Source organism: Echiichthys vipera (genome assembly GCF_963691815.1).
Source record: "Echiichthys vipera genome assembly, chromosome: 7".
NCBI classification, from domain to species: Eukaryota; Metazoa; Chordata; class Actinopteri; order Perciformes; family Trachinidae; genus Echiichthys; species Echiichthys vipera.
The window spans coordinates 5118048-5144443 of record NC_139832.1 but is presented as its reverse complement, the minus strand read 5'-3'; the positions used below and the strand labels follow the sequence as shown (position 1 = coordinate 5144443).

Genomic DNA, 26396 nt, shown 5'->3' with positions numbered 1-26396 from the left:
ATAGAAATACGCAACATCTTTGATTTAAGTAAGAGTAGAAAGACTGCTCTGTAAAAGTCCTGCATTCAAGATTTTACTTAAGTAAAAGCTTAAAGTCCAACACCTGTAACAGAATGTCACTTTCAGAGATTTACATATGTATATATCTATATATAAATTATTCTTTGGTACAGTACTTGACTAATTAGATTACAGTATATTAGATTTTTAAAATGTTATTTTATTTACATTTTTGATGTTTTGATGTATGTATTTGATGCTGAAGTTTAAATCAATTTACTGTTTACAAATTACCATATTTAATTAGTTTTCATACTTTTGTTTGTTTATTTGAACTTTATTTCCTGTTGATTTCACATTTGCCTTAATATTAAACTTAATTTTGTTGCATAATACACTTTTTAAAAATGTCTATCTACATTTGAATGCATCCATTGAATTTTTAAACCGTTTATTCATCAGTTATTTTTTGGGTTACTTCGATTTCTCACCTTACTTTAACTAATTAATTCATTTTTGTTTGGTTTCATGTTTTTTCCTCATTACTTTTGATATGAAACATCATTTTAATTGCTGCCGAGTAAGGAGACACTTATTATTAGATTATTATTCACACAGAAAGCACTTCTGATTGAGTATCTATCTCTCAGTAAACTCTTGTTTGACTTTGCAGTTGAAGGTGTGCGGCACCTGCGGGTGCTGATGTGGAACAGCTGTGTCTCTGTGGTTCCCATCAGCCTGGTTTCACCCGTTTCCTCTCCTCAACATGACAGAATAGTCAGGGAGCTCTCGCCCTCCGGTCGTTGTTGCAGCTGGCGTTGTGCTCGCAGCTCCACCTGCGCTCCCCAGCTGTTCTGCACCGACTGCTGTCAGTCTACATCGTGCTGCTGTTCGGTCTCAAACCACGGGTTGGGCTTATTTCCACTCCGCTGTAGGTCCAGCTTTGGAAGAATGGATGGATTTAAACGGGCAGAGCAAGAAAAAGAGCTGGACAAAGATACAGACGTGAGTAGTGAACCTGAGGCGCCGCCCTCCTCCTCCTCCTCCTCTTCATCATTTGAGAGCAGAGCAGTGAAGCTGAGGAGTAAACAGCAGCGTCCTCCCTGGAGGTATTGGAGCAGAACTGGGCCAGAGCCACAACACAGACAGCCAGGTGGGAAACACAGACCGCCACTACACGCTAGACATGGTTTCCAGATGTTTATATGGTTCTGTATTTGTCTGCAGGGAGCGTGGTACCAAAGAAGACGTCACAACCTGTGTGCTTCAGGTTCCCGGTCCCTCAGTTCAGCGCCTCGTCCAATCACAGCTCTCTGTTCCAGTCACTTCCTGGTGCTAAAGGAAGAAGAGCGAACATTAGGGATGTTTTTGGAACGACCGGCTTTAAACCTCGACCGCCAGCAGCGGGACTGCGGCCTCTCTCTGTTAACAATGCCACCACCGTTTACACATAATATAAACAGCTAAACAAACAAGAAAGTGATTTAAACTACACTTTTAATACAATGATGCGGCATTAGTGCAGGTAAAAATACTGTAAAGAGCATTACATGATGTTCTCAATCTACATAATGTAATACAATAAAATATGGCTTCTCAATGTGCAGCAAATAAAACATTTTGGTAGCAAAATTAAAGGTAAAATCAGTGTAAAAGCAGGCAATAAACACACACACACGCAAACACACACACAGTATAAGCACTGGTCAGTTTTTGTATTGAAGGTTAACGGTTCTGTCAGGTGAGGGGTCAGAGATTGAAGGTGAGGGGTCAGAGATTGAAGGTGAGGTCGACACTCTCTCCATCTTTGATGCTGACCAGCTGAGTCTGCTGCTGTAACTCCGGCATGCTGGCAGTGACGGCGTACGTCCCCGGAGAAACCTCAACGGAGAAATCTTCACCTGCTGCCGACACACGACCCTGAAGAGAACAAAACCTTTTTTTAATAAAGGCGTTTTAATTGTAACTTTCGCTTTTTGTTCCAAGCAGAAACCAAGACAGCTGATGAGTGAAGGGGCGGCTGCAGCGGTAGGTCTGATGAGGGGTGAGCGTCGAATCTGTCTAATCTGTAAAATGTCCAATTTTGGGTAAAACCAGTTCTCGTCATTAGCAACCACACAACCAAAACATCTCTGCGGCAGAAATGCTGCACCTCCAAAGCGCTTTCAAGCACTCCCAGCTGGTCTTAGGAGTAGGAGGGACACCTGTGTTTTCACTTTGAGTCACGGCGAATGCGGGACGTTACTGTATCTTCTTTTAAACACTGTTAAACAGTTGCATTTTAAAACATTAAAGTGTAATTTCGGCACTGAATCATCCCATGGTCTTTTTGGGCACTTACATGCATCAAATAAGCCATCGAGACAGTTTTCTTCGTGTTACAACTATTAACGGAGAAATCCCATAAAGTCGCTAACAGCCGAACGTGGCTAACACTGATTAGCTCGGGGCAGCACGATGAAGGCATTAAAACGTCTTTTTTAACCACTAATACTGCTGAAAATAACAGCAAACCTCTGCAGCAGCATGAGAAGAGTCCCTACACATAAAACAAAGCACCAATGGGCTCCTTCCTTTGGGATTAACTTTAGTAATCGACTTGAATGGACTTTACTATGAGAGGAGCTGGTACAGGGGCCAGTAGGTAAGTCTTTAAAACACTCTTTTAATAAACTCTGGGTTCACTAACTACGTTGTTGGTGCTTTGTTTTATGTGTAATGACTCTTCTCATGCTACTGCAGAGGTTTGCTGTTATTTTCAGCAGTATAAGTGGTTAAAAAAGATTATTGCCTTCACCGTACTGCCCCGAGCTAATCACTGTTACCCACGTCCGGCTGTTAGCGACTCTCCCAGATTGCTCGGTTAATAGTTTATAAACGGAAAAAAAATAAAACTGTCTCGATGGCTTATTTGATGTATGCAAATACCAAAAACGACCATGCACTTTAACGCTGTGAAAAGGAACTGCTTGGTTAAGTTTAGGCAACAAAACTAAGGATTGACTTAAAATGAGTACGTTTGTTATGGATGTAATTTGTTATGGAGGTAAATGTTGACTTTTGGTTTCGTGCGCGACATGAACACCGGTCTCCTGTGTTTCTATGTCTGGTGAAGACTGTTGACTATTTAACAAGCTAAAGATCCAGATATTTTTCTCAGGACGAGTTTAAATAGTCAGAAAATGTCTGAAATGCCAGTGAATATTGAAATTTTAAAACTAGTTCAATAAGATATCAATTTCACTGTCACCTGTAGGTTGTCTGTAAACACATTAACCACAGTAACTTGTTAAATTGACATGGCTTTGTTCCTCTGAGTTTGTTTTTAAGATCTTTTCCGCCTTCTAATGATCGAATTTCACATTTGACCGATAAAAACTTTATATGAATCAGAGAAAAAACTGCAGATTCTTGTTACTTTGTCGTGAGCAGCCCTTACGTGTTTCCCGGCTGAATGTTCAGAGGTTGTCGTCCAAACAGTCGGCCGTGAGTGGAACCTGGACACGTGGCTCCTCTCAGTGTCAGTGGGCTCAGTGCAACAGCCGGACTCATAAAACCTCTGCAGCACAGAGAATATTCACACTTTAGTTTCCGGGTCTGTAGCTGAAAAGCACACAGGTGCAGGTGAACCATCACTGACCCTGCACTGATAGGTCGTCTGTGCCATGAGCTCTGCGATGGTTGCAAAGACATCATCCAGCTCTGTGCGTGTCCTCTGCAAAATGTCAAGAGCAAGAGAAGTGAGACACAGGAAGTCGAGTCAAGACCCAGATTTCATTGCTGATGGGGTTAAAACTACAGAAAACATGCAGGCACCTTTAAAGGGATTTGTGTGTCTTCATCTGTAGTAGTCGAGGTCTGGGATGCTCTTGTGCTTGTCCAGTCTACGCTCCGCCTGGAGGCCCGCTCCAGCACCTCCAGGCCCAGACTGGCAGAGCGCTGCAGAGAAGACTCCAGCCAGGCTTGGTTCGCCATGAAGGGGTCGATTTTAACTCGGGTGCAACTCACCTGAGCGGGGGAACACGCAGAGACCTCAGTCACTTTCCTTTGCGTCACAGCACACGCAGTAAACCAGTGCTTCTCAATTATTTTCTGTTACGCCCATCCTAGGAAGAAGAAAACACGACCATAAATAGTTAAATTTGTCTATAAAATACATGTGGGGAGTGACATGCACATTTTTTTACTATTTACGGACATTTTAAAGTCCAAATTAATAATTTAATTGAGACAGTATGGGCAGACAAACTGATATTTCAAATCTAATTTACATCAACACAAATAAAACGTGAAATATGAATGAAAACCTCCTGAGAACGTAATGGTCTACGCTTGATGATTTAATGATTTTTTATTTATTTAGTAAAAAAATAAAAAACAACAGGAAGATTATATTTAAGAGACATTAAAGGTTGAATATGGAGAATGAGCAGAACAACAAATAGTAAGTCAGGCACTCGGGTTGCCAGATTGGTTGCCGAGTGTGTCAAGCGCCATGCCAAGTGATGAATCATACGACTAATTTGGCCGAATCAATTAAGTTTACACCAGTATTAAACGTTTCTTTGAGTGGTGTGTAATCGATTAGCTAGCTAGCTCTCAACTCAAAACAATTCCTCGTTTCTGTAGCAACAACAGACAACCATGGCAACCAGCAATGCTACAATGTAAACAGAACGTGACTGAAAGTCATTGTCAAACCCGTCAAAAAATAAATAAAAAATGTAGATATTAAGACTAAATATATTTTTTATGGATAGGCAATACTTTTATTCTGTACCCCTCGAAACGCCCCGTAGGTGTATTATTTTTTTAAAATATAAAGTTTTTGATAAAGATTCAACATATTCAACCTTTAAGTAAAAAAATTACTTGCAATTAATTTACTCGCCTTATTTGTTTGTCCTTTATTATAGAAGTTTTTTTTTTTATTATATTTTTTTGTAGGAAACCCAACATGCCAAGCCCCTTGTAGGTTTTCTGGGTCTCCTACAAAAATATAATTAAAAAAAATAACTTCTATAATAAAGGACAAACAAATAAGGCGAGTAAATGAACTGTGGAAGAAAAGGACAATTAATCACAACAAAAATAAAGAAATATTAAGCTATTGGTTGAGTAAAATGTTTTCACGGTTTTTTTAATCTGTTAAAAAGGGGCAAAAAGGAAAGGTTTTGGCAGTTTTATCGAGATTAAACGTTAAAAAAAAAAAACAAGTATACGTTGTATGTGTTGTGCAGTCGCCTAACCGCGCATGCGTGGATTAACGGCTGGCTGAGCCGTTGGAAACCCGCCTGTTCGTTACTTTGTATCAGTTACGTTCTGTCAGCCGACCGTTAACTCACTCAACTGAAACCAAACAGCCGTTGACGTCGACGTTTCACGCCGTCAACAAACCGAGTGAAGGGGTTATTTACGCGTTTACCTGTTCAAAACACGGAGAACCGGGCGGGGTCAGCGAGTAAACACACACACAGATACACGTTTCAGAGGAACCGGTGCTGTTTCCTTCGGTAGTCCTCCCATTTTGGCGCTAACCGCAGCTTCCGCCCTCCGTGTTACTCCTGTTTACAAGTGACAGGACAGGAAATCCGGCGCGTTAAGCCCCGCCCCCTATGTGGGGTCCAGCCACGTGGGGATGTTTCACTTTGCCTTATTTTTTATTAAAATGGCAGAAATCACTTTCCAAAAACCCTCCTGTTACCCTCAATTTTTACAAACAACGTTTATCCTTGGGGTGACATTGACCCTAGTAATTAAAAATTGAATATCCAGCAGTTAAACACAGGGAGGTATAACAAAAATACACTATAGGCCTAAGAACCAATAAACTCTTAGCTAAATAGATACAGAAAGTATAAATACAGTAAAGTCTTAGTCAAAGTTATGAGGTTGATGTACAGCTACAGGTAAAAAAATGGCAGGTACTTTATGTGTAGTTATAACAATAAAATATTTTACCGATTGATCTCAAATGGGATCAAGGGACATTTGTTTGTGTTTTAAAGTGAGTATATTTACACATTTTGGCTCCTAGGGGTCACTTTAGCACACATTTTGGCTCCTAGAGGGCACCTTAGCACACGTTCTGGCTCCTGGAGGCCACTTTGCACATGGTTTGGCTCCTGGAGGGCACTTTAATACACATTGTGGCTTCCAAGAGGGTACTGTAGCACGCATTTTGCTCCTAGAGGGCACTTTAGCACATTTTTAGCTTCCAAGAAGGCACTTTAACGCACATTATCCAACAATTAGGCAACAAGGGGGGAGAGGTTAGTCTGCATTTACTGGTTGACTGCTCACAAAGACAACCTGATGAGGTCACAGGAAGACAACTTTTTTTTTAACAGATGACAAGCCAAAAGGATACTGAAGACCAGCACCATATAAACATTTGCTTACTGAAGAAAGACAGAAATGTGAAATGTGTTCAAACAAATATGCATTTCCATCATTATTGGTGTTCCCGTATCCACTACAATGTCAACCTGAGGATGTTCAACTTGTTGCTGAATGAACACATCTCTACAAAGCAGGTCTCAAATGTCAAGTCTGTTGAGTAACTCATCGGCCCATGATGACAATACGTTAATGAGCTTGATGCCTTAATCAATAGCTGCAGTGCATATTTTAGCTCAAGTGGAACCAACAAGACAGGGGACAAGCTTAAAATGTAGCACACAACATAACTGCCATAGACGAAGGCATTTAAAAACCCGACATGACAAACATGTAGTTTCCATTTATACAGTTTATTTTTGCAAAAACACACTGACAGGAACATTATGCCATCAGCACGCAGGCTCCCCCAGCTGCCTTGATCTTCTCCTCGGCCCGTCGGCTGAAGAACTTGGCCTTGACGATCACAGGCTGCTTGGGCAGTTTGCCTTTGCCCAGAACTTTGTAGTAGCCCTGCGAAATTAAAAACAATTATATGTGCAACCAGATAACCCCCACGGGAACAAAGACCCTTTTATCTGTTAATGTTCTGCTAAACTATTTCCTCAACTGGAAACAAAGTGTCAACTACAGTCTTCAACAAAATGCATTAAATTAAGTCGAGCAGCACATTAACAGTGGTGTTAGAAAATGAAAAGGACGTGCACAGTTATGTACATTATTCTGTAGATCTAATCACTGATGTTGCACCAACAACCGGTTCATGGTTGATTTACATGGGAGATCTGCAAACTTGTTTATTCCTTTTATAATTTTACAACACACCAAACATTTCAAAAAATATATATAGTCAAACAAGGTGATCAGACCTTCTGGGTTTATTTCATGTATTGTGTTAATTTGCGTCTGATAAAATCAAAACTACCCTACAGTTGGACTCGTTTGGGGGAGTTGTCTTGTTTGCGGCTCAACAGGTAAATTCAGACTTCAACCTAACATGAACTGACATCAAACATGCATTTTAGATGACTGAGATCTGAATATCCAGTTGGTCCTTGCCCGTTTTTGCTCAGGGCTGCTAAAATTGTATGTACACATTGGTTTCCGACCCCGTAGTTTTTTTTTTTTAGCGTAGCACATTGTGTTCATTATCTAAATGCTGCAATGCAAAATTCAGAACTTCCTTTACAGACACCTGAATATATTGGTTAGATTCAGTAAGGACTGAAATATAAAAATGATCACAGACAGCGAAAGGAAATTACAGCTTGATCACAAAAGTATCCATGCAAAAAGTCTGTGCAGGGTTAATTTTAACATTAAATTTAGCACAACTTTTGCTTTGTCAGGCTTTCCTGTGTGTAAAGGAAATTGAGACTTCATGTTGAACAAAGCTCACTTGTGAAATACACACCACATGTTGGTGACAAGAACAGTGCATCCAGTACAGAGAGAAGTGAGATGTGTAGTTTAGCTCTGCTTAGGGACTAGTAGCAGGGAAATGTCTGCATCCATACAAGTGGGAAAACAGCTTCAATAACCCCGAATGTGTCTTAATACATATAATTCTTTTATCCACCACACTTTTCACAATTACACCTCACTCTACTTTGACTGATTTTGGGACTGGGAGCTAGGCCCACACTTTCAGTCTTTAGAAAACATTAAAAGTCTAGAGTAGGCTGATACATTAGCTTGTTATTCTTATGTAAATACATGCAAAGTATATCAAACATTCAGGCTCCAACTGACCCAAAGTCCCTCCACTAGAGATGAGGGCTGGAGACAAAACACTTAGTTCATGAATTATCAATACTTACAGAGCGCACAGCATCGATGATGGGTGCGGGTCCGTCGGGCTTCTTGGCATAGTTGAGCCTGGTCTGCTCGCTCACCAGCGTCCACAGCTTGTCCAGGTTGATAGTGGGGCAGTGGGTTGTGTTCCTCTTGAGATGGTAATGTCTCATACCCACCTTACCAAAGTACCCCGGATGGCTGAGGACATGGAGGACAGACAAAAGGTCAACTGCTGTCTATCAAGAGTGAATTTTGTACATTACACACTGGTATCAAGACACACTAATATGCAAGCATAACTTAATTTCCAATATTCTATATGTTATGGTTACAATTACACTGTAAACCAAATACCGAGCATCAGTAACCAGTGAATTCAAGGTACAACAGCTTGTAACTGCCCATGTGGCTGACTGGCTTACAAAGAGCCAGTCGGTGAATAGGACCAGTCTTCACTCTAAGAGGACTCTAGCACATCAAGACAATGATTTATGTCAAGATGAGACTCTAGTCTCTACAACAACATTAATATCATCTACTGACAAACACTCACGAGTAACATGTCAGAAAACATTGCAAGTTTTCAATACACGTATTGCTCTTAGGGCAATTTCCCGTAAACCAGAAACTCAGCACTGGCTGTGTCAGTGTAAAAAACATTGTGATAATCTCACTGGCATGCTGAACTTACTATTTGTCGAAGTTGATTCTGTGGTGATGCATACCACCAGCATTACCACGACCTCCAGGATGCTTTCTGTGTTTGCCTGTGGACAAGTTAAAAGTTAACCCGTGTCACGTATAGACCACGCAGTGACAGAACTACTGAAGACCGGGTCACTCACCAATGCGACCATGTCCGTGACTGACGTGTCCTCGGAGCTTCCTGGTCTTGGTCTTCTTGGTCGGCTGTCAAGTTAAGATTTAATATTGATTAGAACAACAAGTAAATTCAACTATCATAGCCTGTGGAGCTGGCTTGCTTGCTTAATTAACCGAAAAACCTCACGTTACTTGGATGCATTAACAACCTTTTATGCTTGTCAACTTTAAAGGTTCCTAGATTTTTTTCAAGTCAAATTCAAGCACTTTTCATGCATGTCAAGGTGCATTTCATGATTTTCCAGCACCTTACAGCTGTGGTCAACGACATTTGTATACAGTACATAAACTCATATTCATTAGTGATCATTCCACTTGTTCACATTAAATTAAATGTTATTGTTTTGTAGACAACCAACACAATGTTTTGAAACAGCTCTCTTCAGAACAATAAAGGAAAACAGAGCGACATAAATGTAATCAACTATTTTGAGCATGTAAATCACCAAAATAAGGTAATTTTAAGTGATTTTTAGCCAGAAAAAGTCGTATTCCACACCTTGAATATGCAAATCTTTTCTGTAGTGTATATAATATATGCAGTCCCATACAACATACATTTCGAGAACTTTAATCAGAAGTCCAAGCACTTCTCTCACACCACACTACAATAAAAACCTTTATATGTTAAGTGGCTTAAGATATATTGCTAGGAATTGGCACTACAAATAAAACTGAACTGAAGTAACATCCATTTGAAGTCAGTTATTTTTTTTAAACAAATAACAGCAAGTATTGCACACCAAAGCAGATATTTAGAGACTGTTATTTCATTTTAAAACAGAAGTACTACAAAAGTTGAACCCAGCTCTGACTGCTTTCATGCTGGTTAGCATGCTAGGAAGCTAATGCTAACTCAGATACATTTACCGGTTTATTTATTAACGTTTACACACTTATTGCAGATTACACAGTTAGCCCATAGCTCTCGGTTACTATTGCACTTTAAACCTGGACTACCTCGGTCACATTTAAGAAGACTACGGAGGTTTTGTGTGCACGGTTAACACATGTGAGCACCGACAGAAGCTGCTGTCTGACGGCTACAGCCGAGGGCCCAGATCTCGGATGGTAAACCGCTCACAAAACACAAGTAATGTCAAATAAATCGTAACAAAAACACCCAGTAAATGACCGCAAGAGATGTCTGTACGATAAGCCGCCATTAGATGATAGTTTGGTGCACGACTGAACAAGGATGGGCATAGATTTAACGACATTTCAAAGCACAGGGATACTTAATAACACCTACCATCTTGGAGGCTACGTTGAAAGAGGAACGGGATTTGTAAACCACGCGGTTTTGTGCGAGACTTGGCTCCCTAGCAACAGAGTGCAAAAGAAACCCACAGCGACGCCCAGTGATGGCCGACAGAAATACCTCTGTATTTTGACCTGTATGTATTAAAATGAAGGTATTTTACAATTTAAAATGTGTTTACTATAGAGGACTAAACATGACATAAGTCTCAATAAATAAATAAATAAATAAATAAGTAAATGTATAAATCAATACATGAATAAATAAATTGCCCCCCAGGGACAAATAAAGTTTTTTTAATTGAATTAAAACATGCATTAATACATCTTGAAATTAATGAATAAATAAATACATGTATAAATAAGTAAATAAATACATGAATAAATAAATAAATGCAGATACAAGTCAATACATGTTAAAATAAATAAGTATATAAATAAATACATGAATAAATAAATGTAGAAATCAATGAATACATGTTGAAATAAAGAAATGCATTAATAAATGTATAAAAGAATAAAAAAATACATGTATAAATATATAAATAAATACATGAAGAAATACATTAATTAATACAGAAATAAATCATTAAATTTTGAATTAAATAAATATATAAATAATACATTAATAAATAAGTGAGATGCAGAAATAAATAAATATACATTTCGAAATAAATGAATAGATAAATGCATTAATAAATGTATAAATATATAAATAAATACATGAATAAATAAATAAATGCAGAAATAAATTCATGTTTAAATAAATACCTACATGCATGAATAAATGTAAAAAATCATAAATAAATAAATTAATGAATAAATAAATGCAGAAATAACTCAATAAATGTTGAAATAAATAAAAATATAAATAAATACATGAATTAATAAAGAAAGGCAGGAATAAACAAAAACAAGTCAAAATAAATGAATAAAAAATTAATGCATGAATAAATGTTTAAAAGAATAAATAAATGCTTTACATTTATTTATACATTTTTGTTCACCTACATTTATTTCTTTTTTATTAATGTATTTATTAATTTATCAATCATTAATCTGTTGACACAGACGGAGGACGGAGATAAAGAGCAAATGTCATTTGACAGCAGGCATTTGGAGCAGGAGAACAAAGTTAGTGCAGGAGGAGCAAAATGCTTCTTTTTTCATGTAAGTATGTAACAAAGTATGCAAAAACAAACAGTTTTATCTCTTATATGTTTGAAGTTATATATAAAACATACAATTCTTACCCTAAAAAAACCCATGGAGCTCAAGATTTCCTAATGTATCTCTTCTTACAATGTTTAAACGACACTTTTGGACAATTTTTGGACTTTAAAAAGCTTGGGGGGTGGATGGCGGTGTTGGACCCCCCCCCCCCCCCCCCCCCTGTAAAATCAGTCATACTTATCTAATGATAAGTGGAAATTTGTCTGCATTGAGAAGCCTACTTTTACTTTTAATACTTTAAGTACATTTTTGTGTACATAATTTGACTTAAATGCAGAGTGATTTTAGTACTTTCACCTAAGTATCTGAATCCCATTCTTCCATCATTGGAAATGCACATAGTAGAATATATAACAACATGTTTGGAAGCTATCTTTAGGATTATGGTGAGTAAACCTAGGTCTTAATAGTCTAACTAGAAGCTTATAAAAATAGAAACATGAATGAGTTGAATCTACTTTTGTATCGTCAGGTTATCAGGAAATCAGACACCAGACAGGCTGTAAAGTTGATTTACATATTGGTCAGTTATTCAAATGGTTAAATGAACTGTTTGTCCACTTCTGTGCCTCGACTTTAGTCAAGTTCATAGTTTTTTCCTGTAATTTTTCACCAATACGTGCACTTCCTTTCATGTTTGATGCTTCATTGCTGCAGTTTAAACCTGAAACCCCCCGGTGATGCTGAGGGACAAATAATAGCATCACATGATTAGTTCAGTAGTTAATAAGGAAACAGTTGTTTGCAGTCACTCAGGGGGGCCCTGAGGCTGGATCAGCTCTCCGCCAATCACATCATTCATGTCCCCCTTGGCGCCGGACAACCGTGCCATCCGTCTCATCATCAGCTCACATTCACGCGGCTTTCTGAAGCAGACATCTTGTTTTTTTATTGCTTATATTCAAACTCAGGTAAGGAGCAATTATGACGCAACTTAAATCTGATCCCTGATGTTCTGTTATGAACTGTTTCAATGTGTTATCGTCATTCATTTGACATGTAGAGAAATTGTTTTTCTTTTGCAAATGAGCAGTTAAATGAATCTTAAAGTGATACTTCTGCTTCTTCTTCTTTGGTGCTTTTTTGTTTGTTTTGATTTCTATATTTTGCCGTCAAACACCGAGCACACGGGAGATTTCCAAACCAGCAGCTTCTTCTGTGTTTACTCTCGCTGTTCCTTTTTTACCCCAAGAGGTCCTGTCTATCTGGAGATGGCACACTGGCCTCACAGACGCCATGGCAACTTCCCCCAAAGGCGAGCCACCCTGTTGCCACGGGCAGCCAAGCGTACTGTGCAGCTGGCACAGGAGGCCGTGTCAACCGAGACCAGTCCAAATCCCACGGCCGCAGCAGAGAAGCCAAGCCTCCCAGCTGAACATGTAATACAGACACTGTGTTCAAGTCTAACAGGGTTTAATGAGTGAGCAAGGGGGTTATCGCAACAGCTGGACGAGGTCGAGGGAGGAAAGTGTCAAAGGGTTACTGATATTTCATTTTTGGTTCGATGACTTAATCTTTCTATTCTTTTAAATAGCTTTACAGTCCTGGATCCTGTGAGATGGAATTAGAGTCGAATTGGTCCTGCAACGGAAAGACCGGAGCAGCGTCTCCTGATGTAACAGCTTTATTAAAGAGAATCAGGTAAACACAAAGGACACAGATGTATTTAAGGAGTCGTTTAACATTTTTCAATTAACTCTAAGTGTATTTCACAAATTGTCCAAACCTTTATTGATATTCCATGTTGGATAATACTCCTGATTTGGAAATCTGGGATCTAATGACATTTGTTTCCCCCCGCTCAACAAGCCTTCCCTTATTTCCACAGGATTCACCCTGAGGCCCAAAGGATTCTGGGTAACTCCTGTGTACCCGTTGTGAGCTTGGAGCGTCTGAACTTCCAGTCCGTGTCTTTCTCGTTTCTGCAGCCGGTGGTTTCTCTGGTGCGACTGCCGTGCCAAACACAAGCCAAGCTCCAGAACGACGCTTCCTGTGTGGATCTACCTCAACAGGTACAGAGATGAAGGTCTTCATACTTAAAGTGTCATTCAAACTCATCGCAGGGTCTTTTTCGGCACTTACATGCATCAAATAAGCCATTGAGACCGGAGAAATCCAGTACAGTCGCTAACAGACGTGGCTAACACTGATTAACTCGGGGCAGAGCGGTAAAGGCATTAAACCAACGTCTTTTTTAACCATTAATTCTGCTCAAAATAACACCAAACCTCTGCAGCAGCATGAGAAGAGTCCCTACACAGAAAACAAAGCACCAACAACGTAGTTAGTGAACCCGGAGTTTATTAAAAGAGTGTTTTGAAAGACTTACCTACTGGCCCCTGTACCAGCTCCTCTCATAGTAAAGTCCATTCAAGGGGATTAGCAAAGTCAATCCCAAAGGAAGGAGCCCATTGGTGCTTTGTTTTCTGTGTTTTCTTCTCATGCTACTGCAGAGGTTTGGTGTTATTTTGAGCAGTTTAAGGGGTTAAAAAAGACGTTTTAATGCCTTCACTGTAATGCCCCGCGCTAATCATAGTTAGCCACGTCCGGCTGTTAGCGACCAGAGTAATTGTTACAAGAAACTGTCTTTATGGCTTATCTGTAAGTGTCGTAATTACACTTTAACTGTCACTTTACATGAGCTCCATATTATGATCACGTATATCACTTTTGTGTCTGTCTGCAGGATGCATTCAGTCAACCTGAGGCAAACATTTTGGAGGTAAGAGAAGAGTCGCTAGAAACAACACCGACCTCCTGGACCGAACCGTACTGTCCCGACAGCTCCCCCTCCGAAGAACCAGAGCAGGACTCCGGCTTTGACTGTGACTCTAATCCAGATCAGCTGTACATCCTGTTCGATTCTGGATCCGACGAATGGGACCCGGATGGGAAAACTGATTCAGAAACATTTTATTTGGATCCGGATCCGGAGCAGACCATGGTGATCGAACTGGATCCAGAGCCGGATGGATCAGCCGATCGATCCCTGGAGCCGGAGGATGAAGCTGAAGCTAAATGTGAAGTGGTTCAAATAGACGGCCGTGAAGATCAAACACCGGATCTTTGCAGCTCACAGGAGGAGACGGACCCATGTATCCAGAAACCTGGACCTGGACCTGGACCTGGACCAGGGACAGAGGAGATGGAGAGTGAAGATTTCTGTGCCGTTTGTCTGAACGGAGGAGATCTGCTCTGCTGCGACTGCTGCCCTAAAGTTTTCCACTTGGCCTGTCACATACCTCCGCTCATCAGCTTCCCCCTGTAAGTGCTGTACAGACACTTGGTACTTGCGCACTATTGCTGCATTTCCACTGCACGGCTCAGCTTAACTTGCTCTTTTTGGGGTTTTCCATTAGCAAAAGCTGTGGATAGTACCTGGTACTTGTTTACATATCACCTCATCGTATTCTAATCAACGCGTTCGCAGGATATCGTACGAAAAGTTATGCACAAGAATACGTACGATATCTTACAAAAAACGGGAACGGAAGTTGACTGCGAGATGGCGACGGACCGTAAGTGGAGTGGGGACGGTAACTTTTGTTGGTTAGGTTTAGGCCCTAAAACTACGGTTACGTGACCAGTCTTAGCCTACAAAAGGTGTCAGTTAGAGTGAGGCATCAAATTGACTTGCAACTAAAACCGCAACACATGGTTCCTTGAGTTTTATTACTTTTTGGAGACAGTGGAGTTCTGGGGTCTTTTTACTGGATTTTAAGAAAACTGAAAAAAAAGGTTAAATAACGCCATTTTTTAATGAACGGATGACTGTTTTCTAATGTGTTGTTATCATTTCAATCTCTAAATTGTGAAGTAATGGAGGTCCTGTGCGTCCTACAGAGGTGACTGGCTGTGTACGCTGTGCAGACCCGACCAGGAGCCTGTGGAGACCTACGACTGTGAGAACAAGCACTCCTGCGGGGGAGTCAAAGCCCCGTACACACTGTCCAACCAGGACCAGAGGGTGAGCCGCAGGGTGCAATCAGTTTCACGTAACAGCATCTCAGACTCTGATATGGTATCAGCCCGTGATGACCAGATGTTTTTTAGTGACTGATATGTGTGTGTGTTTCCTGTGCAGAGGTGTGAGAAGCTGACTCTGCTGTTGTGCTGTCACACACTCAGCGCTCCGTTCCATGAACCCGTCAGCATCCTGGTCAGTCCAACAGATTCACCGTAAATAGACATCACATCAAATAAATCACCCTAACACCACTGAATAGCATGCATCAGTGCAAAGCTAAAGGTTTTATCCATCCTGCACGGTATTATTATTGTTTAAATTTAAAAATCAAATGAAAAACTTTGAATAACACATCAGTATTACATCCAAAATTTGTTTAGGAAATCGAAGGACAGAGACTCTGTTGTGATTCTGGACAGTCTCTCGCTCTCCTCTTCAATCGTTGTTTTTGTCTCCCTCTGTCGGTGTTTTTCTGTATGTGCTTTCTTTCTGTTTTCTCGTTTTGAGTTTGTTTTCCTGTATATAATCCGGTACTGAGCCTCACTCAGTGCCGGATCATACCTTCTTCATACCCTGATGTCTCCCTGTGTACCTGTTCCTCTTGTGTCCATTCATCGTGTGAGTTTATATCTAGTTCTTTGTGTTTTTCCTTTGTGTTTAGTCCACCTTTTTGTAAAATAAGTTTTATGAAATTTGTTAATACCGTCTCCTGAGTTCTGTGTCTGCATTTGGGTCTCCTCCGTGAATTCTCCGTCGTCAATCATGACAGGCTCCTTCGATTTTAGTTTGATAAACCTAAACCATTCAGCTGCAGACATCAAATTAAGCCTTTCTTTCTTATCTTGATAAAGGCTTTTTCCAACTACGATGAATCAAACCGAACAAATCAACCTATAAGGAATCATTTAGCAATAACAAACTCTGAGGTACGGTGTGATGGCAGTGTGTAACGGTTAAAACGACCTGCCAAAGCAGAGAAAACACTGGCGTACTCTACATGTAAAATGTTTGCATAACAAGCCTCGATGTTAAACTGAAACCAATCTCTCCCACTACATGATCTCTCTCTGTGAATGTCCTCCAGGCTCGAAACTACTACCAGATCATCAAGAGGCCCATCGACCTGTCAGTGATCCGCAGGAAACTGGACGAGAGCAACACTCTCCACTACTTCACAGCGGAGCAGTTTGTCGATGACGTCCTGCTGATGTTCAAGAACTGCGCTACGTTCAATTACGTGAGTGGTCTCCCCCGCTTTCATCTCATGTCTAGAGTCATTTTAATTATTTCTATGTGGGGACCTGTGGGAATAAGTTCCACATGTAGCAGAAAACTACGACAATTTTCTTAAAGATTATTTGTTTTTGGAGTTTTTCAAGCCTTTATTGTAGAGGACAGACAGGAAATGGGGTGAGAGGGAGTGGGGGAGACATGCAGTAAAGGGCCGCAGGCCGGAGTCAAGCTCGCGGCCGCTGCCTCGAGGACCTTCAGCCTCTTTACATCCAACCACTGAGCCACTGGTCACCCCAACTTTTCCACTTTTGATTTCTTTATGAAGCAGCTGCCAATCAGCCGTGCAATGAAAATGATATATTTTGTAATGAGAGAAAGCACTTACAAACATATGTTTATTGGTTTTCTGTAAAGAAGAGAAAAAAGGTGAAAAAACTAAACAAAAAAAAAACGTAAAGAACACAGCACATCAATCATTACAGCAATAGGTCATGGTCATACAATTGGCTCAAACAGGACAGAATGTAAGAGCACAGAAAACAATAGTTAAACACTGTAGGTCGGTAGACTTATACAAGATCCTATTCTCGTTAGCACCGTGAGGCCTTGAACAATAGCCAGGGTCCATGAGCTCACATTTTTAAGGTAGTTCAGTACTGGGTCCCATGTTCTATCAAACATATCCCCTCTGTCTTCATTGTAGAATCTCAGTGTCTCCAGGTGTAATGTGTTTGATAATTCTCCCAACCATAAGTTATAGGTAGGCACAGAGTCCATTTTCCACACACGCAAGATCGGCTTTTTAGCGATCGAGAAAGCACATTTTATAAAATAACAGTTCAGATGCAGTTCATTCTTTGGTGAGTGATTTAAAACTCCATCACTTCTATACGACGTTAGTAGTATTTTAAATGTCCTTTTTGACCCAAGTGTGCAGCCTGTGACATAAATCAACTACTCCTGGATGAATTAAGCCTTAAAGTTGTACTCCGTAAAGGTGCGTTCACACTGCGCCGCGACATACAGTATGCGACAAAACGACTGGATTACATACAAAGTCAATGTACTGTGATACAGTCAAGCGATGCAGTTACATCTCACTGCCATAGAGGCCGCTAGAAACAAGACATCTTAAATCTCACGGAGTACAACTTTAAACTATAAGTGTAGCATCTGGTATCTGTGATTTTTCTTTATGTCCCTTCACCGTGCAGCCAGACTCGGAGGTGGCCCAGGCCGGTCGAAGCCTGGAGGTGTTTTTCTTGAGCAAACTGAAGGAGATCTTTCCCGACCGGACGTTTTCATTCGCCAGCCAGAGCCGAACGGACCGAGCTCGCCACCGGTGGCTCAGCAGGAGGAGGAAGGAGAACGACAGGAAGAGGAGATACATGTTCAGTGGGAGAAAATATTACCTGTAACAAGTTAAAATAACACTTTGGACTTGTTTGTGTTGTTGCCGTCTATGTTAAGTCCAAGATCTAAAAACTGTGACAATCATTTCGTGTTTTTATGTTATGTTTCCACAAAGTAGAGCACATTACGGGGACTAATCAGGTTGCTTATTTATTCACATTTCAGGTATTTTTCACAGGATTTCAGGAAGAAATATTTTTTCAAATGAATACATTTAATGATTTAGAAGGAGATCTGTCAAATGCAAATGAATCACATACTTTATAATCTTCTGAAAAGTTTGTTAAACGAAAAAAACACGAACTTTTAGAAAGTTTAATCAACTTCTTAAATGTCTATTGTATGTTTTTATTTGTGTGATGGGACTTTTATTGTGCTTCAGTACAATGTAATAGTACAAATAACACAATCCCTATAATATTCTAGGTGACGTAGGTTTTCAAAGTTGTAAACATAAACAAAAGTAAACAAGGAAGGCCGTTGCCTAGCAATGGAAATCCATTAAAAAGGTCTTTAACAGGTGAAATCCACCCTTTTCTGGTTTTTGCCTTTGACATTTATCCAGAAAAACAAATGGTTCCTTGGTCATACTATCCTGTGTACCCTTGAATTGCCCCTGGGGTTAAATAAAGTGAAATTTAAGTATATTTTAAAACGTTTACAGCTCCTATTTTTCTTCTTCTTCTCTTTTTTTTGCAAAGAAATGATCAGATACAGAAACAGGTCACAGTTATCAAGTTGGACACGTTGTCATGTAACTATCATGATAAATAAATACATAAAATAATCAAATAATAATAATAATAAAACGACCGTTCATGCTTAAAGTGTCAATACCGTAGTTGACCTGCTAGTTATAGGTGCATTTTATTTACTTTATCAGCTGCTTTATCAGCTTAATCTGTAACAATATATGATGTTAATTATACTTTTTAAAGTATAATTTAAATATTTTGTATTAAGAATCATAATCTGTAAAGTGATCATTAACTAAAGTTCAATAATAAATGCAGTGGGGTAAAAAGTGCAACATTTCCTAAGTATGTAATTACTCGAGTACCTCAAAATTGAATTTAAGTAAATGTACTAAGTTACTTTCCACCACTGACTACAAGTCAAAAGGATCATCAAAATGTAGCTACTTAAAATAAAGTAGTACTCATTATGCAGCTATATTATTATATTATTTTATTATTATTATTATTATAGGATTATTTCTTCTCTGCTGCATTAACATCATTCTAATGTTGCTGTTTATTTTATCTCTAATGTACTGCTGTGGATGAAGAGCTCATATTTACTACATTAAAGATTTCTCCCTGTACAAAAACAACATAAACAATAAACAAATACTATTTACTTATATTGATATAATTAACATGCACACAGCATCTTAATGTTGCAGCTGTTGCAGGTACAGCACATTTGATTTACTACTTTATGTCCCGCAGCAAAGTTTAATCCACAGCACAGTGTCATAAAAGTGTCATAAGGATCAGCAAAATGTAGCTACTTAAAATAAAGTAGTACTCATTATGAGCAGCTATATTATTATATATTATAGGATTATTTCTTCTCTGATGCATTAACATCATTCTAATGTTGCTGTTTATTTTATCTCTAATGTACTGCTGTGGATTAAGTGCATATATTTACCACACTTAACACGTTGTCATGTAACTATCATGATGAATAAATACATAAAAAATCAAATAACAACAAAAAAAACGACCCTCAGTGCTTTAAGTGCAAATACCGTAGTTACCCTGCTAGGCGCGCACTACAAAACCAACCCGCTTGTGACCAACTGACAACAAACATAAATAAATGATTTTATTAGATTTTAATTAGAGTTTTGTGCAAAGTGATGTATGCCGAACTTAGAAACACCTTCTAAAAGGTTGTAAAACGTTTTAATACTTGCTCTAAGGGCTTAGCATATTCGCATATTCTCAAACAAACATTAAAATCGGTGTTTTTTAAATGTAATACGGCGCCGACTCTCCCTCTGTGATTTACGTCTGACAGTAAACACAGGGTGGGAGGAAGCTTTGTGGCGCGGTGTCAACTTCCAGCTTCCTCTCCAACAAACGGGAAGTCACAGTCATATGACGTGATTGTAAGGAAGGAGGAACACGACTGTATCTGTCTTTTTTCCCCCCACAGAAGAAACAGAAAGTGTCCAAAGAGGAACATGTCTCTGCGCCCGAGGAGAGTGACCCGACGACGGTGATGTCAAAGCCCGAACCGAAACTACCAACTCCGGTCGGGACAGCCACTGTAGCCGCAGCTCATGTGAACACAATGTAAAGGAAATGTATCAATGTAGAGTTATGATATGAGTGGCGACATCAAAGGACCATGGTGAACAAAGAGGAGTTGGAAGAAAGGCTGAAGAAACTTGTGGTGAGGCTGAAAATCTCTCAGGAGGACAGACAGCTGTGCACGCTCATCCAGATCCTCCAGGATCTGCTTTTTCTGGCGCACGCCGACAATGGTAGGAAACACACTGTCCCTGCATGTGCGTGTGCGTGTGCATCATCATCACCATCATCTTCGTCATCATCATGCTGCTGATCATAAACATGCACGATATCCTCTGGCCATGTTGTTTCACTTAGTGGTGGGAGTAGTTTAACAGTGTAAAATACTCCATTACAAGCAGTGGTGGAAGGAATACTCAGAGCTTTTATTTTATTATCACACTGTAAAAATACTCTGTTACAAGTAAAAGTCATGCATTTATAATGTTACTTAAGTAAAAGAAGAATTATCACACTGTAAATATGCTCTGTTACAAGTAAAAGTCATGCATTTATAATGTTACTTAGGTAAAATTAGTGATATCACACTGTAAATATACTCTGCAACAAGTAAAAGTCATGCGTTTATAATGTTACTTAAGTAAAATGAGTAATATCACAGTGTAAAATACCTCATTAAGGCAGTGGAGGAATAAATACTCAGAGCTTTTACTTTAGTCAGAGTAGTGATATCACACTGTAGAAAACTCTGCAACAAGTAAAAGTCATAAATTTAAAATGTTAATTAAGTAAAAGTAGTGATATCACACTGTAGAAATACTTTAGTACTAGTAAAAGTCAAATATTTAATATTTTATTTAAGTAAAATTAGTGATATCACACTGTAAAAATTCTCTGTTACAAGTAAATTCATATATTTAAAATGTTACTTAAGTAAAATTTGTATTATCACACTGTAAATATGCTGTTATAAGTAAAAGTCAATAATTAAATATGTTACTTAAGTGAAAGTAGTGATATCACACTGTAAAAATACTCTGCAACAAGTAAAAGTCATATATTTAAAATGTTATTTAAGTATAATTAGTATTATCACACTGTAAAAACCCGCTGTTATAAGTAAAAGTCAATAATTAAATATGTTACTTAAGTAAAATTAGTGATATCACACTGTAAAAATCCTTTAGTACAAGTAAAAGTCAAATATTTAAAATGTTATTTAAGTAAAATTAGAAATATCACAGTGTAAATATACTCTGTTACAAGTAAAAGTCATGCATTTATAATGTTACTGAGGTAAAAGTAGTGATATCACACTGTAAAATTACTTTAGTACAAGTAAAAGTCAAATATTTAAAATGTTATTTAAGTAAAAGTAGAAATATCACACTGTAAAAATACTCTGTAACAAGTAAAAGTCATTAATTTAATATGTTACTTAAGTGAAAGTAGTGATATCAACCTGTAAAAATACTCTGTAACAAGTAAAAGTCATTAATTTAATATGTTACTTAAGTAAAAGTAGAAAAGTATTAGCATCTAAATTTACTTAAGATAAAAAATGCAGAATTTCAGAATATTCTATTGTGAAATTATAATTTTCGAAAGATTAATATAAATATCACGTCGCAGGTGATGTAGGTGGGGTGCATTTTATTTGCTTCATCAGCTGCTGTGTAGCTTAACCTGTAACAATATATCACCTATAATGCGAGGGGGCGCATTTCACGGCAGGGGTGCTGAATACGGCACAACACCGGCCTTCGTTATAAGTGTGTTTAGACTGTTTGCGTCTTTTGCTTTGATGCCTGCACCCCAGGACACCACAGCGAAGAAGATGGTGCACGCGACAACAGACTGATAAAACAGTGTTTAACTGACCTCACCCTCTAATAATGGAGTCCTTGTCATCGCCTGTCTGTTCTCTGCGCTAAACACTGACAACAAATAGAAATGAGTGTAAAAAACGCCGCGTCCTTTCATTCAAAGCTGAGTTGTCACATCGTGTGTTCTCAAACTCTGTTGCAGCTGCTGAACTGTTTGAAGACAAAGATGTCCACGCCCCCCTCATGGTGGTGCTGTCCTCCCACATCAGCAGCAAAGGAGTCCAGCAGGTCTTTTCATTGATTATTTCATTTGTATTTAACTTTTTCTGCCTAAACAGAGACAAGAAACTTCATGTGTTGACTCTTAAACACCACTTTTTTAATGTGAAATGTCCAAGCGTTAATCTTTAAGGTGCTAAAGACGAAACAGGATGTGTGCCCTCTTTAAATAGACACACAGATGTTAAAGCAAGTGTGTAAAACAGCTTCACCTGCTTAGCCTGAAAGTCATCCACAGCTGTTGGGCCTGCGCCTTAGCTAGCGCGTATATGGCGTCCCGAGAATGCAGCTTATCAGAGGTGAGATTGCGGCATTACGCATCTGAAAGTCAGACTGTGAGAGTCGTGTACGGACTTTCATTTGAAGGATAAAATGGTCGTTTTCTTTAGGAGCTGTAGGGAATTGTGTGACGTATCTTGTCAGAGACCGTAAATCACTAAAAGCCCTACGAGTTTGTCTCTGGAGTATGTTTTTGTGTAGCCGTTTGCTCCACACGCTGCACTAAAAACAACGCTCCTGCTCCAGTGCAGTGGAGTCAAACAGGTTTTGATGTATTTTTAGGTCCTCAGCTGTATAATTAAGGTGCACTTTCACAAGCACGTCGTCATTCTTCTTATTTCGATCGTCTGACTTGCTTGTTCACCTCTTGGCCAACGTGTGTGACGGTGTGATCTTGTTGCTACAGGTGGGTTGGTCGTTGTTGTGTCGGCTGATCGAAATATGCCCCGATACGCTGGACCAGCTGACCAGACCGCTGCAGGCAGCCAAGGACTGGGAGGTGGTGGGAGTGCACCAGTAAGTAAAGATATACTCGTACGGGTGCTTGAAATCCTTGAAAATGCTTGAATTTTAATGTTTTCAAGGTCTTAAAATGCTTGAACATTGGATAAATGCTTGCTAGCCACATTTATTTCACAACAAACAGCTATATAATAGCTCCTTCTGGTATTATGAACACATCATTTTAGTTGTTTGTAACATAATACCATGTATTTTAAGGTAAAGTGAAATAATATTTTTTAATAATTGTATGTATTTGTAGAAATATGTAACTTACTATAACTTTAAGGTGCTTGAAAACCTTGAAAGTACTTGACTTTGACCTCGGACAAGGTGTTCGAACCCTGTATATACCTATTGGGTGATGATGTGGCTTTTGATGCACTGCTGTTAGTTGTGAATTCACATTTTCTGGCTTAAAGCAGCGCTGTAATCTGTTGGTTTCACATCCTGATGCACAAGGTAATTGTCCCACAAAGAAGTGAAAATGATTAAAGAAGTGAAAGCAAGTCAACAGCGTTCAGCCTTACATTTCGTATCGCAGTTACATTAATCATAAGCATGGTGTTGAGATGCACTGCACCAAATTCGACAATGCACGTCGTTGGGTCCCGAGCAATCCAGCCTAAGTGTGAAGTAGATCAGATGAATGGCTCTTGAGGTATGTGAAGGACAGACGGACGGACAGACAGAGATTTACTGCTTTATTAGTTAGGCGTCATTATGAGTTTTCAGTTCCTGTTCATTATTCCTAACTGGTGTAGCTCATATTCCCGTATCACGCACTATCAGACAGGTTTTTGCCCAAGTAACCTTTTTCATTTCCTTTGTTTTTCACATTGTTTTCAACCAAGCTGTTCAAAAACTATGCAGTACACGGGTGTGCTCAGACAATAAGACAATTTTTGACCTCATTATATGCACTTCTGTAAATCAGCATCTCGTCTAGTTAGCCTTTGCGTTGGCTACAGCCCCGGTTTATTTTTTACCCCGTTCTGTTGTGTTTTTCCAGGCACATCCTGAAGGTGCTCTCTCGGTACAGCACAGACTGCAGAGTGACCATGGTCGGACTCAGGGCCCTGGCTCTCCTGCTCAGATCAGGTACATGACACACAGGAGATATGCTCCAACACATCAGGGCATCACTCCTGAAGACTGAAAGTCGGTGTAATGGCTTTTCTGTGACTTAAAATAGCTAAAACGCACCTCACAGGATGTGATTTTCATAGTGATTCTACATCCGGTGTGTGAGATTCCCCTTTCAAAAGCTACTTCGATAAAGCTTGTTGTCTAGTTTATTTTTTATGTGGTTGTGCTAATTTCTAATCTACTGTGCAATGACGCCATGAAAAGCTTCTGAGAAGGGCAGAGGTTAAATTAAGACATGCATCACTATGGTCTGCAGCCGGCCGTGACAGGGCGAAGTCAGTGGCTGCACTGGCAAGGATAATAATCAAGCGAGCCAAAGACTTCCTGCTTCTGACTCTGTAACTTAGCTGTGGAGATAACATTATAGTTAATCCACAGGTGACAAAATGTTTGTTCTTAGCTCTCGTTGCTTCATCTTTCCCCAAACTCCTGCTCTCATTAAGGCCTTTTTCTTTATGCTTGTGTGATCCACGATTTTGTAGACATGGTTCCTCTGCTGGTGCTGGAAGAGGAGGAGGATGTGTTTGGTCTGGTGGTGCAGGCGATGAAGACGTTCCCTACCAGTGAAGAGGTGCAGCTCCAAGGCTGTGGAGCTCTGCAGTTCCTCCTGGAGAGAGGTGAGCAGTCACACACACACACACACACACACACACACACACACACACACACACACACACACACACACACACACACACACTCTAACCTCCAATATGAGAGGTATCCATCTTGTGTGTTTCAGATGTTTCGGGCTCTGTGTCATGTGTTAGAACTACCTAACAGTGTAAAAGCTATGCTTGGAGTCCTGTGAGGCTTTAATGTTCATTGCGTGCAGTAAAGTGTTGCTAATATTTGTGTCTTACCACTAAAGTTTGGCCTGTGGGTGGTTCCAGAGAAAAGGCAGCGGTGTTGTTGCCTAAATAAAAAAGTGTATTCATCTGTAAGCTGGTCATTTAGGGACAGGTTCTGCTCCATCAGATCAGATTTAAATAATCTTTTATTTGTCTTTGGCTTCATTTACCTTAGGCGACCTTATGTTCTCACATTTGCAGCTATGCTAAGGCTAGCATTTGCAACTGTTAGCATACTAACCTGCAGCGGGGGCGGTGCTGCAGTCGCTCTACCGCACCGTTGTGACGAAAAGAGAGCTGAGCCGGAAGGCAAAGCTCTCGATCTACCGGTCGATCTTCGTTCCTACCCTCACCTGTGGTCATGAAAGCTGGGTCAGGACCCAAAGAACGAGGTCGCGGGTACAAGCGGCCGAAATGGGTTTTTCTCAGGAGGGGGGCTGGAGTCTCCCTTAGAGAGAGGGGGAGAAGTTCAGCATCCGTGAGGAACTCGGAGTAGAGCCGCTGCTCCTTTGCGTTGAAAGGAGCCAGTTGAGGTGGTTCAGGATCATCTGGTAAGGATGAACCCTGGGCGCCTCCCTAGGGAGGTGTTCCAGGCACGTCCAGCTGGGAGGAGGCCTCGGGGAAGACCCAGGACCAGGTGGAGAGATTAGATCTCCACACTGGCCTGGGAACGCCTCAGGATCCCCCAGTTAGAGCTGGTTAATGTGGCCCGGGAAAGGGAAGTTTGGGGTCCCCTGCTAAAGCTGCTGCCCCCGCGACCCGACCCCGGATAAGAGGCTGAAGATGGGATCAGCATACTAACCTGCTAATGCTAAAACTAACAGTTCGGCAGTTAGCATGTTGACATTCTGTATGAATGTATTTTTTTTTACATATTTTTTTGTAATCCTTTTTATACCTAGACCAAGGATATATCAGAAAGCATTTATTTATAATCTGTCATGCTGCTGTCAACACCAATGTATGTTTAAATGTTTTCTATTTTACTGTTATATTTCTGTCATCATTATTGTTATTATTGTTATTTATTCATCTATTCTCTGAACTCAGGTCTTACTTGTAATTG

General features: G+C 39.8%; 3 protein-coding genes across 5 annotated transcripts in view; 1 reads left to right on the top strand and 2 right to left on the bottom strand.

Moving 5' to 3' along the window:
• Positions 1-1517: 1517 nt before the first annotated feature.
• akip1 (A kinase (PRKA) interacting protein 1) lies at positions 1518-5530 on the bottom strand. Of its 2 annotated transcripts, none has more exons than XM_083916007.1 (5): positions 5426-5530; positions 3817-4106; positions 3641-3715; positions 3440-3559; positions 1518-1920 (listed from the first exon to the last, which is right to left on the bottom strand). In XM_083916007.1, the coding sequence occupies exons 2-5, from the start codon at positions 3973-3975 to the stop codon at positions 1771-1773; spliced, it is 504 nt and encodes a 167-aa protein (XP_083772133.1). In that variant the 5' UTR covers positions 3976-4106; positions 5426-5530; the 3' UTR covers positions 1518-1770. The 2 variants fall into 2 exon arrangements, with proteins under 2 accessions (XP_083772133.1, XP_083772134.1); XM_083916008.1 differs by having other exon boundaries at positions 3817-4008; positions 5426-5514.
• Positions 5531-6733: 1203 nt separating this feature from the next.
• On the bottom strand, positions 6734-10358 carry rpl27a (ribosomal protein L27a). The gene is made up of 5 exons (XM_083917150.1): positions 10331-10358; positions 9042-9105; positions 8888-8963; positions 8220-8394; positions 6734-6912 (listed from the first exon to the last, which is right to left on the bottom strand). The coding sequence occupies exons 1-5, from the start codon at positions 10331-10333 to the stop codon at positions 6784-6786; spliced, it is 447 nt and encodes a 148-aa protein (XP_083773276.1). The 5' UTR covers positions 10334-10358; the 3' UTR covers positions 6734-6783.
• A 9967-nt stretch (positions 10359-20325) lies between these two features.
• Positions 20326-26396, top strand: part of lrrk2 (leucine-rich repeat kinase 2) — a 42373-nt gene continuing 36302 nt past the window's right edge. For both annotated transcript variants that reach the window (XR_014593261.1, XM_083916193.1), the window contains exons 1-5: positions 20326-20681; positions 22477-22562; positions 23239-23348; positions 24346-24434; positions 24965-25099. Coding sequence is in view for 1 of the 2 variants with exons in the window: in XM_083916193.1 (XP_083772319.1) it covers positions 20546-20681; positions 22477-22562; positions 23239-23348; positions 24346-24434; positions 24965-25099 (556 nt within the window). In the remaining variant the exon portion in view is untranslated. The remainder of the gene's footprint in view (positions 20682-22476; positions 22563-23238; positions 23349-24345; positions 24435-24964; positions 25100-26396) is intronic.